Source organism: Vipera ursinii (genome assembly GCF_947247035.1).
Source record: "Vipera ursinii genome assembly, chromosome: 13".
Classification (NCBI taxonomy): domain Eukaryota; kingdom Metazoa; phylum Chordata; class Lepidosauria; order Squamata; family Viperidae; genus Vipera; species Vipera ursinii.
The window spans coordinates 4,495,585-4,510,651 of record NC_139526.1 but is presented as its reverse complement, the minus strand read 5'-3'; the positions used below and the strand labels follow the sequence as shown (position 1 = coordinate 4,510,651).

General features: G+C 45.5%; 1 protein-coding gene across 2 annotated transcripts in view; it reads right to left on the bottom strand.

The window, feature by feature from the left end:
* The window catches only part of LOC310646274 (hydroxyacylglutathione hydrolase, mitochondrial-like), a 50,681-nt gene extending 35,629 nt beyond the window's left edge, over window positions 1-15,052 (bottom strand). For both annotated transcript variants that reach the window (XM_083372573.1, XM_083372578.1), the window contains exons 1-5: window positions 14,905-15,052; window positions 5,088-5,266; window positions 3,054-3,118; window positions 1,718-1,835; window positions 72-180 (exon numbers count right to left, since the gene is read on the bottom strand). In XM_083372573.1, the coding sequence (XP_083228699.1) occupies window positions 72-180; window positions 1,718-1,835; window positions 3,054-3,118; window positions 5,088-5,266; window positions 14,905-14,968 (535 nt within the window). In that variant the 5' untranslated portion in view covers window positions 14,969-15,052. The remainder of the gene's footprint in view (window positions 1-71; window positions 181-1,717; window positions 1,836-3,053; window positions 3,119-5,087; window positions 5,267-14,904) is intronic.
* Between the last annotated feature and the right edge of the window lie 15 nt (window positions 15,053-15,067).

The window sequence follows — 15,067 nt, the reverse complement described above, 5'->3', positions numbered from 1 at the left end:
ACTGGTTCCCTTCAGGAAGGAAGTGAATATAGAAATATTACTTATAATAATAATCTGGTTCTGGAGTATACCTGTGAACACCGCAGGCGGCTCTGAGCTGTTCGGCTTTGTCACAAAATAGCAGATGTGTCCAGAGGTGTGGCAGGGAGTTGAGAGGCATTTCACATTAAGGGAGCCCACCTGAGGAGGGGAGAAATCTCCTGGTTACTGACAGAGATGCTGTGACACCGTTTCTGACTCTGATGTAGCCCAGATGACATAGTAAAACTAGAAAGCAGCAGAGCACCAAACAGAAGCTGCTGCTAATCTGGTTGCTCCAATCTGTCCCATTTCTTGACCTGGATGCACATTTGCTGCCCCGTGTTGAAGCTTTTCTGTTCCAGAGAACTTTTCACAAGGCAGGAGGTAAAGAAGGCCCCATTCTTGTTTATCTGAAGGATAAATTTGGCTTCATTCTAACCACTGTGCCAGCACGGCTCTGCAACCATCAATGCTGATCCAAAAAGCGAATGTGTCTGTATAACAAAATGCATCTGATATGCTCTGTAAAAAAGTCTATGCAGCGCACAGAATGGACACTTCCCACACTAAGAAAGTGGGTCCAGGTAAAGGTATTTTGCTACCTTATATCCAATGGGACAAGTAGGCCCAGTTTATAGGACCTGCTTACTGCTTCTCCCACAGGCTCACCCTTCGAGAAACCCTCCCAGTTAAAATTCCCTAGAAGGTGCAACTGCATACACCGGTTTCCTACTGATGCACAAAAAGCACGTTTGGGGCTATGTACATGAAACATCCCATCAAGAGATAGCATGCCAATAGACCTAGGTTTGTTTTCCGTGGGCTGCACATTTGTAGCAGAAAGGCAAAAGGGTGATGAATGTTTACCAATTTCAGCAAAGCATTGAAGGACTGAGGAGCATTGCACAGCACCCATGGAAGGTAAGGGCACATATCCATGTGAACCAGGCTGTGAAGCAACTGGGCACCACCAAGTTGGCCCTTTAACTCAAGCTTGCCACTTCTAGTCAAATAATAACAACAACAACAACAACAACAACAATAATAATAATATGATGATGATGATGAAGGGACCTTGGAGGTCATCTAGTCCAACCCCCTGCTCAAGCAGGAAACCCTATACCATTTCAGACAAATGGCAGTCCAGTCTCTTCTTAAAAACTTCCAGTGTTGGAGCATTCACAGCCTCTGGAGGCAGGTTGTTCCACTGGTTAATTGTTCTGTCAGGAAGTTTCTCCTTAGTTCCAGGTTGCTTCTCTCCTTGATTAGTTTCCACCCGTTGCTTCTTGTCCTGCCCTCAGGTATAGGGTTTCCTGCCTGAGCAGGGGGTTGGACTAGATGACCTCCAAGGTCCCTTCCAATTTTATTATTTTTGTTGTTGTTGTTGTTGTTTGACCAAAAGTGGCAAACTTGAGTTAAAGGGCCAACTTGGTGGTGCCCAGTTGCTCACAGCCTGGTTCACATGGATATGTGCCCTTACCTTCCACGGGTGCTGTGCAATGCTCCTCAGTCCTTCAATGCTTTGCTGAAATTGGTGAACATTCATCACCCTTTTGCCTCTCCACCAGAATGGAGAATAAAGGGTCAACATAAGAATCATTGCACAGGAGAGGCACACACCTTCAAGCCTGAATAGGACACATGTTTCAAAAAGTGCCTGGGCAATCTATCCTTCCCATCCCGCTTTTTTTGTTACCTGAAATGTCATAAGATGAGAGACCTTCTGGGTGAGGGCTCCAACCCTGCTATCTCCCCCATAGACTCGTAATCCTGGCTCCATCTTTACAAGTTTCTCATTGCCACCAGCGTGGTCCCTAGAAAGTTAAAAGGTCAGACTTTGGAGGCTGTGCAAACACAGGAAGAAGCATTAGCTGAAAGCGCATGTAAACAGCTGTTCGGCCCAAGCTTTTTGGAAAAGAGTCATCTTATGCCAGGGGTCTTCCAACTTGGCCCTTTTATAAAAGGGCCAAGTTGGAAGACCCCTGTCTTATGCTGACTGAGCCATGCAAGACTGAATGCAAATAGGATGTTGGCTTAGTATGTCACATAAACTAGCACTTTTAGATGTAATTTCTTTTTATCGGAGTCTGTGTGTCCTGAATCAGAAATCTGGGGGAAGGAATGGCTATGAGCCAATGGAAGGATTGCATTTCTTTGCAGTCACCTGATCATTAGCACTCTGTCTGAGAGACGTCGAGGCCATTTGGGGGTTTATCTGTGCCCTCAGGGTCACCTGGATCAGGGTGCAAATGGGGATGGAACCTTCTTGGAACTGCTGCAAGGGCTGTGTTGTAAACTGGAGATAGGTGGTGTCCTATTCCTCTGTTGAGGGAGGGGTTCTAGCAATTCTAACATAGATCGATTCTTTTACCCCTCTTTCAATCCAATTTTTCTCTCAATCTCTTGTGGTACCTCTGTAAGTTTGCTGTGATGCCCTGGGGTGCAGCAATACAGAGTTTGGGAACCACTGGGCAAAAGGATTCCCCAAAATTTCATTTCAAAAGTGGTACAATTCAAACTCCACTGACAGCCACAGCCTTCCAAGAAAGCACGCTCTGTGAGCACTTGATTTGAAAAGCAGGTCAAATTAAGAGATCAAAAAAATTAATTATTTCTTTCCTCCCTAGAAAAGCCTTCTATTTTGGAAAATTACTGCTTCTAAGAGTTTGTCTGGGAAGCCATGGCAACAGCAATAACTGAAATGGCAGGTGACATTTGCAGTTGCAGACCTGACCTGAATGAGCCCAGGAGAAAATGTTTACAGTCTGCGCATTAATAATAATAATAATAAACCTTTATTGTCAAAGTACAACATGTGTACATTGAGATTAGCTGAGCCTCCCCCTGTGCTCTCTCCCCCCAACACACAGTGACAACAAACCCTCCATCCCACCACACTATGTGAACCAACTACACCACACACCGGCCTCCCATGGGGAATATCCTGGTACCCCAAAAAGGAGGGCTGCCCCCTTACCACCCCTTGTACTCAGCTGCAAAGCCTTTTAAGCCACACAATAAAAAAGGATTACCAGTGGTGATGTGTAGTGAGCACGGTGGTCAGTTTCACTCCATGCTTCCCGACTGCATCCAGAACCTAGCAAAAACAGTGAAAAGTGAAAGTATTGTTATTGTTGTCATTGTAACTACCACTATTTACAATTAGCCATAAATGACCAAAGTAGAACAGCTGGCCTCCAGAAATCACTGGAGGTTTTTAAGAAGAGGCTGTCACTTGTCTGAAATGGTATAGGTTCTCGTGCTTGAGCAGGGGGCTGGATTAGAGGACCTCCAAGGTCCCTTCCAGCTCTATTCTATTCTATTCTATTCTATTCTATTCTATTCTATTCTATTCTATTCTATTCTATTCTATTCTATTCTATTCTATTCTATTCTATTCTATCCTATCCTATCCTATCCTATCCTATCCTATCCTATCCTATCCTACTATTCCATTCCATTCTTGAGGGCAAAGAAAGACACTGGACTGCCTTCATTACATAGCAAAATGAAAAATACCTCAAGAAGTGCAGAAAAAAGTTGCCATCCGCCAAAAGACGGAAATGTTTCCTGAAACGTAAAAAGTGCCCTCCCATTCCCCGCTTTTGTATATGCCCCAAGAATAAGCAATAAGGTTTAAAAATAAATTTATTTTTCTCTGACTTTTAATTATGTGGAATTTTAGCACAGCTAGTCCAGTTCTTACAACGGCAGTTGGAGCTGGAATTTTCATCGCCAAGGGGTGCAGTCCTAAAGATGGACGTCAGGCGACTGTGGCACTTAAGAGACGGCAATTCCGGCCATTACGCCATGAAGTGAGAACTGTGCGGGGCATTAAGTGAGGCTGCTACGTGGTCACCCTTTGCAGCTTCCTGCCAGCTTTCGCACTGACTTTGCTTGTGGGGAAGCTGGCAGCGGAATGGAGCAACTTGCCACGGCCAACTTGTTGCGGCACAACTCGGCACGGGACGATTCAACCATTCACTTGTAATTATTTAAAATTATTTTAAAAAATCATTTTACTTCTCGCCAAGCACAGTTTATTTTGTCCCTGCTTTGGCATCCTTGCTTTAATGATTCTATTCCGCCATTCCTTCGATATGAGTGTATCAACTTGCCCCACGGCTAGCTGGTTGTGGCAAGTTGTCCCACAGCAAGTTGTCCTTGAGTCCCACCTGGCAGGGAACGTTGGAAGCTGCGATCCACATGACCAGGAGGACACTGCAACAGGGGGAACCCCAAGGATCCTTCCTAAGTATGATTTGTCCAGTGCTGTTGTAATTTAAATGGTCGCTGAACGGTTGATCAGGATCTGGATACTACTGTAACTGCACTATTGCTATCCTTGAAAATAAATTGGACACTCATATTTGAATGAACAATAAAAAGCAGCAAAATCACAGCGTGCTCTTGAAAGACACAATTTCTTGGCCAAATCTTTTCAGCACTTAGCAATAGCACTCAGATGTCTATGGAGGTTCTCCGTCATCCAGGTATGGTTGTCCCAAAGATGCTTTTTTCAGGAGGCCACTGGACTTTCTTGTTTCTTTTTTTCTTCTGAAGACATTTCAAAGGAAACACAAGAAAGTTCAGTGGCCTCCTGAAAAAAGCACCTTTGGAATAGCACTTAGACTTATATACTGCTTCATAGTGCTTTACAGCCCTCCCTAAGCGGTTTATAGTCAGCCTATGGCCCACCAATAATCTGGGCTCCTTATTTTACCAAGCTCAGAAGGATGGAAGGCCGAGTCAACTTTGAGCTGGTCAGGATTGAACTGCTGGCTGTGGGCAGAGTTTGCCTGCATCCTAAACACCAGGGCTCTTAAATGACTCTTTTTGACTCAGGTTTTCAAAACAACTGGGCCAAATTTGCAGCACCTCCTCCCACCAATCTCAAAGGACTGAGTGAAGAAATGACAGCCCACAAATCCAAAGAACATATCCTGCTCTGAATCCCAGCATTAACTATCAGTCCAAACCCTTGCTCTCCAGAAGACAGGATGCTTATCTCTGCCAATGTATGCCCACAAGTCCCAGAAGAAAGTGAGGTGGTCCAGAAAGTATACCTTTTGGGGTTGCACAGGGTCAACAATGGCTGCTTCCTTGGTCTCCTCATCCACGAGGAGGTACATATAGTTGTCTGTGAGAGCTGGAAGAATTTCCACCTTCATGTTGGCCTGCAAGACAATCTGAGGACGCCGCTCCAATTCTGGATGGAGGAACTTGACTTGAAATGAGGAAAAACCTTTGGAAGACAAGCAACCAAGTTAACTTTTCCCACAATAGAAGAAAGCTTTTACCATTTAACAGAATAACAGAGTTGGAAGAGACCTTGGAGGTCTTCTCGTAGTCCAATCCTATGTTTCAGACAAATTGTTGTCCAATCTCTTCTTAAAAACTTCCAGTGTTGGAGCACCCACAATTTCTGGAGGCAAGTCACTCCACGGATCCATGGTTTCTCCTTCTTTCTAGGTTGCTTCTCTCCATCCATTGCTTCTTGTCCTGTCTTCAGGTGCTTTTTCTTCTTTATGGCAACCCCTTAGATATTGGAATACTGCTGTATCCTATATGGCTCATATAATCATATAGTCCTAACTCTCCTTTCCCCTTTTTAACTGCTGTTCTTTTGGGGCACTTTCACCTCTGAAGAACAGGCACATACAGAGATGAGAGGCAGGTAATGTCAGAACACAGATCCAAAAAGCAAGTGAGTCAAAGTCATATCTGATCAGATCGGCCTGTCTCTTGCTCAAAGGGAGATGGAAAAACAGTAAAAACCAAAAGAGCAACTGCTGCCTGGATCTACTAACAGCTGATGTCTTTTAGGAACCAAAGTTCTTTCCTTCAGAGAAGTTGGACCACCACCTAATATCCCTAAACACTTTCTTTAGATGTCTATGGAGATTCTCAGTCATCGTTGTCCCAAAGGTGCTCCACACACATTTGCACTACTCAGGTGACCCTGAGGACACAGACAAACCTCCAAATGGCCTGGCTAAACGTCTATGAAGGTTCTCAGTCATCCAGGTCATGTTTTTCCCAAAGGTCCTTTTTCAGGAGGCAACTGGATTTTCTTGTTTTTCTTTGAAGACAAGAAAGACATTCACCATCCAGTCAGAGCTGAAGAAGCTTTTAGATGAGAAGTGAAACGTCTTCACAAAAAACCAAAGTCCAGTTGCTGCCTGGAAAAGCACCTTTGGGACTCCAAATGGCCTCAACAACTCTCTAAAAGAATGCAAATGACCAGGTCTCCGCAAGGAGTATAAATCCTTCCATTCCCCACCATCCAGTCCACCATCCAGCTGAAGAAGCTTCTTGGATGCAAAGTGAAAGGTCTTCAAAGAAAAACAAGAAAGTCCAGTTGCCTCTTGAAAAAAGCACCCTTGGGACTTTCTTTAGATGTGTGTAATGGAGAACTGCACAAGGGCTGCAGATGACTGCTACAAGCTTTGTTGTGCCTCCAGAAACCCCAAAGAACCACCCCACTTACCTGCAACTTTTGATGGGATAAGGGAAAAAATAAATTAATAAGTACCCAGGGAGAGCTCCTGCTGGCTAGATGATTAATTATTTGTTAGCATATCATGCCAGACCAGCAGCTGCTCTGAGGACTTGAGTAGCAGCAGTCATGCTTAGAGATGCAGAAAAGTGAATGCAGAACCTCCAGGACTGGATCTGTACAGGTTGTCTTCAGAGATTGGCTAGAAAACAGAACCCTTCAAATCTGACAGTGTTAAAGAAGAGCAACTAAGATGATTAAAGGCCTGGAAACTAAAACATATGAAGAAAGATTGCAGGATTTGGGTTTGGCTGGTCTAGAGAAAAGAAGGACATGACAGCAGTGTTGCAATATTTGAGAGGTTGCCACAACATCAGGTTGTCAACCTAGTTTCCAAAGCACCAAAAGCAGGACAAGAAACAATGGATGGAAACTAACCTAGGAGAGAAGCAATCTTGAATTAAGGAGAATCTTCCTAACAGCTTGCCTTCAGAAGTCGTGGGTGCTTCATCACTGGAGGTTTTTAAGAAGAGACTAGACAATCACTTGCCTGAAATGGTACAAGATCTCCTGATTGAGCAGAAGGTTAGACTAGAAGACCTCCAAGGACCTTTCAGCTCTACTTTTGATTCTACTTGATTCCCCTCCCTCTTTTTATACTCCAGCGAATTAAGGAGGTATCTGCTTTCAAATATGATCTCAAAATTCTAAAGTAAAAAAATGTTTAACTCCTTCTGCCTGACCTTCTACATAGGCCCAACCTCCATATCCTCTTACACAACAGAATCAGGGAGTAAATTCCTTTTTCCTAGTGGCCAAAGACTCCAGTATCTTTCAATAAAACTGATCAAAAGCACAATTAAAACAATGAAAAAAAACAGGAAAAATATCCTTGTAAGTAAACAAGTAAGCATTCGCAGTCCCAGCTACTGATACCTTCCCTAACATCAGGAACCAAATTTAGAAAACTATTTGTAAGCAGGTCATTTGGAGGAAATGCTTTTCTACCACACATGCCTCTTAAAGGATAAGGGGGAACTTACGAATTGCCTTAAAAACCACAGCCCCAAACAGCTTCTTGGCTCGCAAGCCAAGACAGCTTCTTGGCTCGCAAGCCTCCAATTAACCTCCAATAAACTTTTCTCCAGCCAGTTCTGGGATTCAGCAGACTGGGAAGATGTTTCCAGCCACTAGTCTTGACAATCCGGCTGGATAGCTTGGCTTAACCCAGCTGGTCTCCTCCCATCTCCTTTGCTCTCAGGGAATGGAGAGGGTTGTTTGGAGGCTTCATAGGGCTTGGAAAACAAGCCGTCAGAGATCCAAAGGTGTTTTTTCAGGAGGCAACTGGACTTTCTTGTTTTCCCTTTGAAGACGTTTCGCTTGTCATCTCTGACTGGATGGTGGGGAATGGCAAGATTTATACTCCTTGCTGACAGCCGGTCATTGCAGAATATAAGGAACATATTCTGGGAATCCAACTCCCAGAATTCTGGGAGTTGAAGTCCACACATTTTAAAGTGGCCACGGTAGAGAAACACTGGCCTAGGCAATTTCCAAATAACCAATGAAGTCAGTGGCAGCATAGTAGGAATACAAAAGCTGGGAAAGTAAATGAGAAACTCCTTGGGTAGCAAAAGTCACCACTTGTGGTGATCAAACTGGAAAAGCTGGATCTGCAATTTTCCTCAGCAGGTAATGGAAGAGAGAAGGCAAAGGCAAGAGTTGAAAAAAGACTTTGTCATCATAGCATAGGTAAAGGTTCCCCCGCACATCCGTGCTAGTCGTTTCCGACTCTAGGGGCTGGTGCTCATCTCCGTTTCAAAGCCAAAGAGCCAGCGCTTGTCCGAGGACGTCTCCGTGGTCATGTGGCCGGCATGACTAGATGCCAAAGGCGCACGGAACGCTTGTTACCTTCCCACCGTAGTGGTCCCTATTTTTCTACTTGCATTTTTATGTACATTCGAACTGCTAGGTTGGCAGAAGCTGGGACGAGTAACAGGCGCTCACTCTGTTATGCGGCACTCGGGATTTGACCTGCCAAACTGCTGAACTTCTGATCGACAAGCTCAGCGTCCTAACCCACTGAGCCACCGTGTCCCATCATAGCATATGTCTGTCTTAATAAACCTTCAAAACTTTAGGGTTGAATAGGTTGACCCCCACAAAAAAGTCAATCTATTCTCCAAAGCATCAAAGGAGAGGACAAGAAGCAACGGTTGGAAACTAATCAAGGAGAGAACCAATTTGGAACCAAGGAGAAACTTCCTGACAGTGAGAATAATTAACTGGTGGAACAGCTTGCTTTCAGAAGTTGTGGGTGCTTCATCACTGGAGGCTTTCAAGAAAAGACTGGACAGAGCTTGTTAAGGATTGTATGATAAAATGGGCCCAAAACATTCAGGAAGTTATTACAATGGATACGTGGGAAAAGATCTGGGTGAGGAATGTAAAATTCACTCAAGCTCAAAGTCTAAGAGAGAACTTTTACAAAATGTTTTATAGATGGCATCTAGATCCTAAAAAGCTTGCAAGTATGTATCCGAATTATCAGCCTAAATGTTGGAGGTGTGGTGATGAAGAGGCAACATATTTTCACATATGGTGGACATGTAAAAAGGTCAAGGCTTTTTGGATAAAAGTCTGGTGGAATATGCAGAAGATTTTTAAACGGAGGATAAAGTTTTGTCCGCAATTTTTTTTGTTGGGAATAATTGTTGACGCTACAGTTGTGGACTCTAAGTTGATGTTGAATTTAGTTACGGCAGCAAGACTTTTGATAGGTCAATATTGGAAGAAAGAGGAACTGCCGACTATACAAGAGTGGATTTTGAAGGTTTCCGACTTGGCAGAGATGGCGAAGATTTCGGCCTATTTGAAAGATTACTCGCAAGAATATTATATTATGGAATGGAGAAAATGGATTGAGTTTATCCAGAATAAGTATAGGGTTAAGAAGTTTTATCTAGCATTTGAATAAGTCTTCTTTCGTTTTCTTTTTTCTTTTTCTATTTTGTCTTCTATATATATTTAATAATGCTAAGTTTTGTTTGATCCTATATAAGTTAGAGAGTGATGGATTTTAGAATTTATAGTTGTTAGTATATGGTTGTTTATGATTGCTTTTTTATATATATATACCTTGTATTTAGCTCTGGGAAGTCCGGGGGGGGGAGGGGGGGGAGGAGGGAGGGGGGAGGGGGGGGGAAGGGGGGAGGTAGGGAGGGGAGGAGGGAGAGGGAAGGGGTTTTTTAAAGGAAAACTGTATTTTTAAAACTTTTCAATAAAAAAAAAAAGAAAAGACTGGACAGCCAGGTGTCTGAAATGGTATAGGGTCTCCTGCTTGAGCAGGGGGTTGAACTAGAGGACCTCCAAGGTCCTTTCCAACTGTTATTCTCCTATCTTTCCTTCCTTTCCTCCCTCCCTCCCTCCTCCATCACTGGAGGCTTTCAAGAAATAGGACAGCCAGGTGTCTGAAATGGTATAGGGCAGGGGTCTTCAAACTTGGCAGTTTTATGACTTGTGGATTTCAACTCCCAGAATTCCTCAGCCAACATGCCTGTTTGAGGAATTCTGGGAGTTGAAGTCCACAAGCCATAAAAGGACCAAGTTTGAAGACCCCTGGTATAGGGTCTCCTGCGTGAGCAGTGGGTTGGACTAGAGCAGACATGTCAAACACAAGGCCCGGGGGCCAGATTTGGCCCGCGAAGTGGTTTCATGTGGCCAGCGAAGGCATCCTGGAAACAGTGAGGAAATGGCCCCCACTGCCTTGGCCCTGGCCCAGAGACCCTCCTTCTGCCAGAGACCCTCAGATCTGTCCCACTCCTGCCCAGGCCCCCATAGGCACCCTTGATGCGAACGATGTAGAGCCACGCCCACCCAGTAGGCCATATGCACTCTAGCCATACCCACCCAGTAGGCCACACCCACCCAGGCCACACCCACCCGGCCCCCTGAGGGCAACCGCAATACTGATGCGGCCCTCAATGAAATTGAGTTTGACACCCCTGGACTAGAGGACCACCAAGGTCCCTTCCAACTGTTATTCTATTCTTTTTTCCTTCCTTCTTTCCTTCTTTCCTTCCTTCCTTCCTTCCTTCCCTCCCTCCCTCCCTCCTCCATCACTGGAGGCTTTTAAGAAGAGACTGGAAAGCCACTTGTCTGAAAGACCTCCAAGGTTCCATCCAACTCTCTTATTCTGTTCTGTTCTTAAGATTTGGGTGAATTCCTTTCACCTGCCCTTTACGGAAAGCTCCATATGAAATGTTATACACGTAGACCTCGGCTTACAACCGTTCATTTAATGACCGTTCAAAGTTACAACACCACCGAAAAAAGTGACTTATGAGCAGTTCTCATAGTTAACAATCATTGCAGCATAACTGCAGTTATGATCACATAACTAAGGTTATGTGATCAAAATTTGGATGCTTGGCTTGTGGCATGCATTTATTATGGTTGTGGCAGCGTCCTGCAATCACCAGTTGCAATCTTCCCAACCAGTTTCTGACAAGCAAAGTCAATGGGGGAAGTCAGGCTCACTCGATGGCCACACAGCATTCACTTAAGAACTGCAGTGATTCACTTAACATCCGTGGCAAAAAAAATGGCAAAACAGGGTGCAATTCACTTAATTGTCTTGCTTAGCAACAGAAATTTGGGGCTCAGTTGTGGTTGTTAAGTCGAGGAAAGCCTGAAAAATAGTACAGGTAGTCCTCGACTTACGACCACAACTAAGCCCAAAATTTCTGACATTTAAAAGTCAGTTTTGCCCCATTTTATGACCTTTCTAGCTACAGTTGTTAAGCAAATCGCTGCAGTTGTTAAGTTAGTCACATGGTCATTGAGTGAATCTGGCTTCCCCCATTGACTTTGCTGGTCAGGTGGTTGCAAAAGGGGATCATATGACCCCAGGGGGACACTGCCACCGTCATAAGCATGTCAGTTGCCAGGTGTCTGAATTTTGATCATGTGACCCTGGGGAGGCTGCAATGGTCATAAGTGAGAGAAATGGCCCTAAGTCCCTTTTTTCAGTGCCGTTGTAACTTTGAACGGTCACTTGCCTATATTTCAGTAAGAGCATCCTAGCCAGGGGGCTTGCACCCACTCGCTGCTTCAAGCCAGTGGGGGTCCTACAACTCTCCCTGCATTTTAGAAGGCCTGAAAATCTGGGTGCATCTTGAAGCTTTAAGGCTCCCATCCAGTATGTGAGCAGTGATTTATTACAAGGAGGCTGGGGATCATGCTTCTGACATATAGATGCAAAGATGCATGTGACATTCTGACATGGACATACAGGGGGTCCTTGACTTACAACCATCCATTAGCAGACAGGAAACTAATGATATGGATCTACAACCCCGACCATCCCCCATACCTATTTCGGGCCCCACTCCTGCAAATCAGCTATTCCATTTGATCACTGGATTCCCAGTGTTGTCATCAGCCATATAATCCACCTAACCAACAGGCTGGTGAGGAAAGGAATGGGTTTCCAAGGTCTGTAGATTTTGTAGCTAAGGACAGAAGAATAGAATATTCTGTTATTCTATTGCCCTTAGTTGCAGAATCTACAGTCCTTGTAAATCCGTTCTTTTCTCACCAGCCTGTTGGTTAAGTTGATCATATGACTGATGGCAACAGATTTAATATTGGAAAACCAGTAATCAAATGGATTAGCTAAGGGCAGAAGACATACTGCGTATCACTCGCGATAGATACAGCACCACTCCAGCTGTTTTTTGCTAATCTCAAAGAACTAAGCAAGGGATGCTTAGTACTCATGTGGGAGATCACATCAGTCAGAAAATTTCAGGCTAGATTGGAAAGTTTAAAAAAAAATCTTGGAAAAGGGGAAATGTCTTCCATACTACTACCAAAGAAACCATGGAGATATTTCTCTGCAGTCATCAAGAGCTGAACTCAAGAGGATTTCTCTTTATCTTTTTATGGGTTTAGCATTTTGGCCAGATTCAGAAGGATCTTGTCAGACCTGAACACTGGGCCCTATCCAGTGCTTTTTTTGTAAAAGAAAAAGGTGCCAGAACTCACACATGTCATACAACCCACCATCCATAAAAGGTGCCGGAACTCCGTTCTGAGCGTTCTATGAGAAAAAAAGCCCTGGCCCTATCCAACAAAATGCAAGTCAGTGGTGAGAAAAGTAAGGGTTTTTTTACACTTGGGCAAGAATTTGGCTCAACTGTAGCAACTGTGAGAGGCATCCTAATGGACCACCTCTTAACTGCAGCCACGTGCTACAGTTGCCAAAAAAGCCAACACAGTCCTGGGCTGCATCAACAGAGAGATGATGATAGTTCAAGATCACAGGAAGTGATAGTACTGTTTTATATTGCACCGCTGAGACCATTTTTGAAATACTGCCTCCAGTTTTGCCGTCATGATATGAAAAAGATGTTGAGACTGTACAAAGAGTGCAGAGAAGAGCAACAAAGATGATAAGGGGTCTGGAGGCTAAACCATACGATGGAACTAGGGAACTAGGTATGTCTAGTCTAACAAAGAGAAGGATTAAGGGTGATATGATAGCAGCCTTCCAATACTTGAGGGACTGTCACAGAGAAGAGGGCAGGACAAGAAGTAACAGCTGGAAGATCATTCAGATCCAACTTAGAACTAAGGAGATAGTGAGAATGATTAATCAGTGGAACAGCTTGCCCCCAGAAGTTGTGGTGCTCCATCATTGGAGGTTTTCAAGAAGAGACTGGACAGCCATTTGATCAGGATGGAATAAGGACTCCTGCCTTAGGCTAGAAGACCTCCAAGGTCCCTTCCAGGCTATAGGGTATAGGATTTCCTGCTTGAGCAGGGGGTTGGACTAGAAGACCTCCAAGATTCCTTCCAACCCTGTTTCTCTATGTTCTATTATTCTATTCTATTCTGGGCAATTTGGTGCTGTCCTGATGTTTTTAGCACCATAATTCTCAGAACCGCACATGCAAATTCAGGGATTGATATTCCTGACACATCTGGAGGATACCAGATGAAGGAAAGCCAATGTAAATGTTTCTCTATAGCCTGGAGTCAACTGGAACCTAAACTTAATCAACAGGCAACTTGGCCACCTTCAAAGCAACCACTTTTTCCTCATAGGCAACATCTTTTGGGTTTCAGTATCTAAACAAAGATATTACACCTAACAGTGCGAATAATTACAAGAAGAAACAGGCAAACTTCAGATGAAATCATCCTCAACAACTCTTTAAATCCTGGATCATTACCATTCGGGCTGGGAATTTGTGAAATTTATTGAACTTGTTTTGTCAGCATTTTGTGAAAACCTGCCAATGGTTCAAGGTTTTGAACTTTGTGTGCGTGTTTCTGTACAAAACTACTTGTCAAAAGGACAAGTGGCATCTTTTTGAAAATGCTCCTTCAGCAAATAACATGCGACTTGAAAACTGAGCTGCGACGGAAAACTAGTTTTATAGTCTGAAACTGAAATTTTGTCTTTATTGCCCAATCAACCAAAATGAGATTTTGCATTACAGGACCTCCAAGGTCACTTCCAACTGTTATTCTGCTCTTCCTTCCTTCCTTCGCTCCCTCCCTCGTCCATCACTTGAAGGCTTGCCAGAAGAGACTGGACAGCCACTTGTCTGAAATGATATAGGGTCTCCTGCTTGAGTAGGGAGTTGGACTAGAAGACCACCAAGGACCCCTCCAACTTTGTTATTCTGTTAGTTGATCAATGAAAAACAATGCCATTTTGATGTGACCCCTCTCCATTTTTTCCTAATCAGGTGCTCTCCAGCAGGGCATGTGGGGAAGGGGCGGGGCGGGGGCTCTAGCAAAGCCTCACCCAATAGGTGTCACTGCTCGATTTCCTATGAACGGAAGGGAGATGCGTTCGGAAGCAGGAGCAGCTAATCAACCCGACTGCGGGGCCGGGAGGAAATTTTCCAAGGGGAATTTGCCTAAGCGAGGGCGCAAAGGGACATTTCCCCTGCTTTTGACCTGGGAAAGGCAGGACAACGCCTCCACCAGGTCTGAGCGGTGAGGGGCTTCCAGGGCTGCAGCGCGGCGGCTCGGGCGATCCCCGTGGCCGGACATGCGGCTCGGGCAGAGGCGCGCGCCGGACTTCGACCCAGCGCCGCCGCCGCGTCTTCCCCGCCTGGCTCGGCCCGCCCGGGAAAGGGGATCCGGCCTCGGCGCCCGCCACGGCCAGAGTCCAGCCGGGCGCCCCGAATGGCCCTGGCCGGCGGCGGCCTGCGGTCTCCTGGAAGCCGCCCGGCCCCACCGGCTGCCTCCCTCCACCCTCCGCCCAAAGCCTCCGTGGCAGCGGGCCTCCCGAGAGGAGCCGGCCGAGGGAGCGCGGCGGGCCTCCTCCTGCGCGGGCCAAGGCTCCGCCGCCCTCCGCCACCTACCGCTCCGAAGCGCGCCCAGCAGCAGTAGAGCCGGCCCGGTCCTCCCGCCGCCCGCGAAGACCATGGTCCGAGGCGGAGGCGCCGCAACCGAAGCTCGCGCGCCCCGGCAGACCCCAGCCGCTCCGGCGGGCGCTCCCTGGGCGCAGGCGCGCCGCCGCCCAAT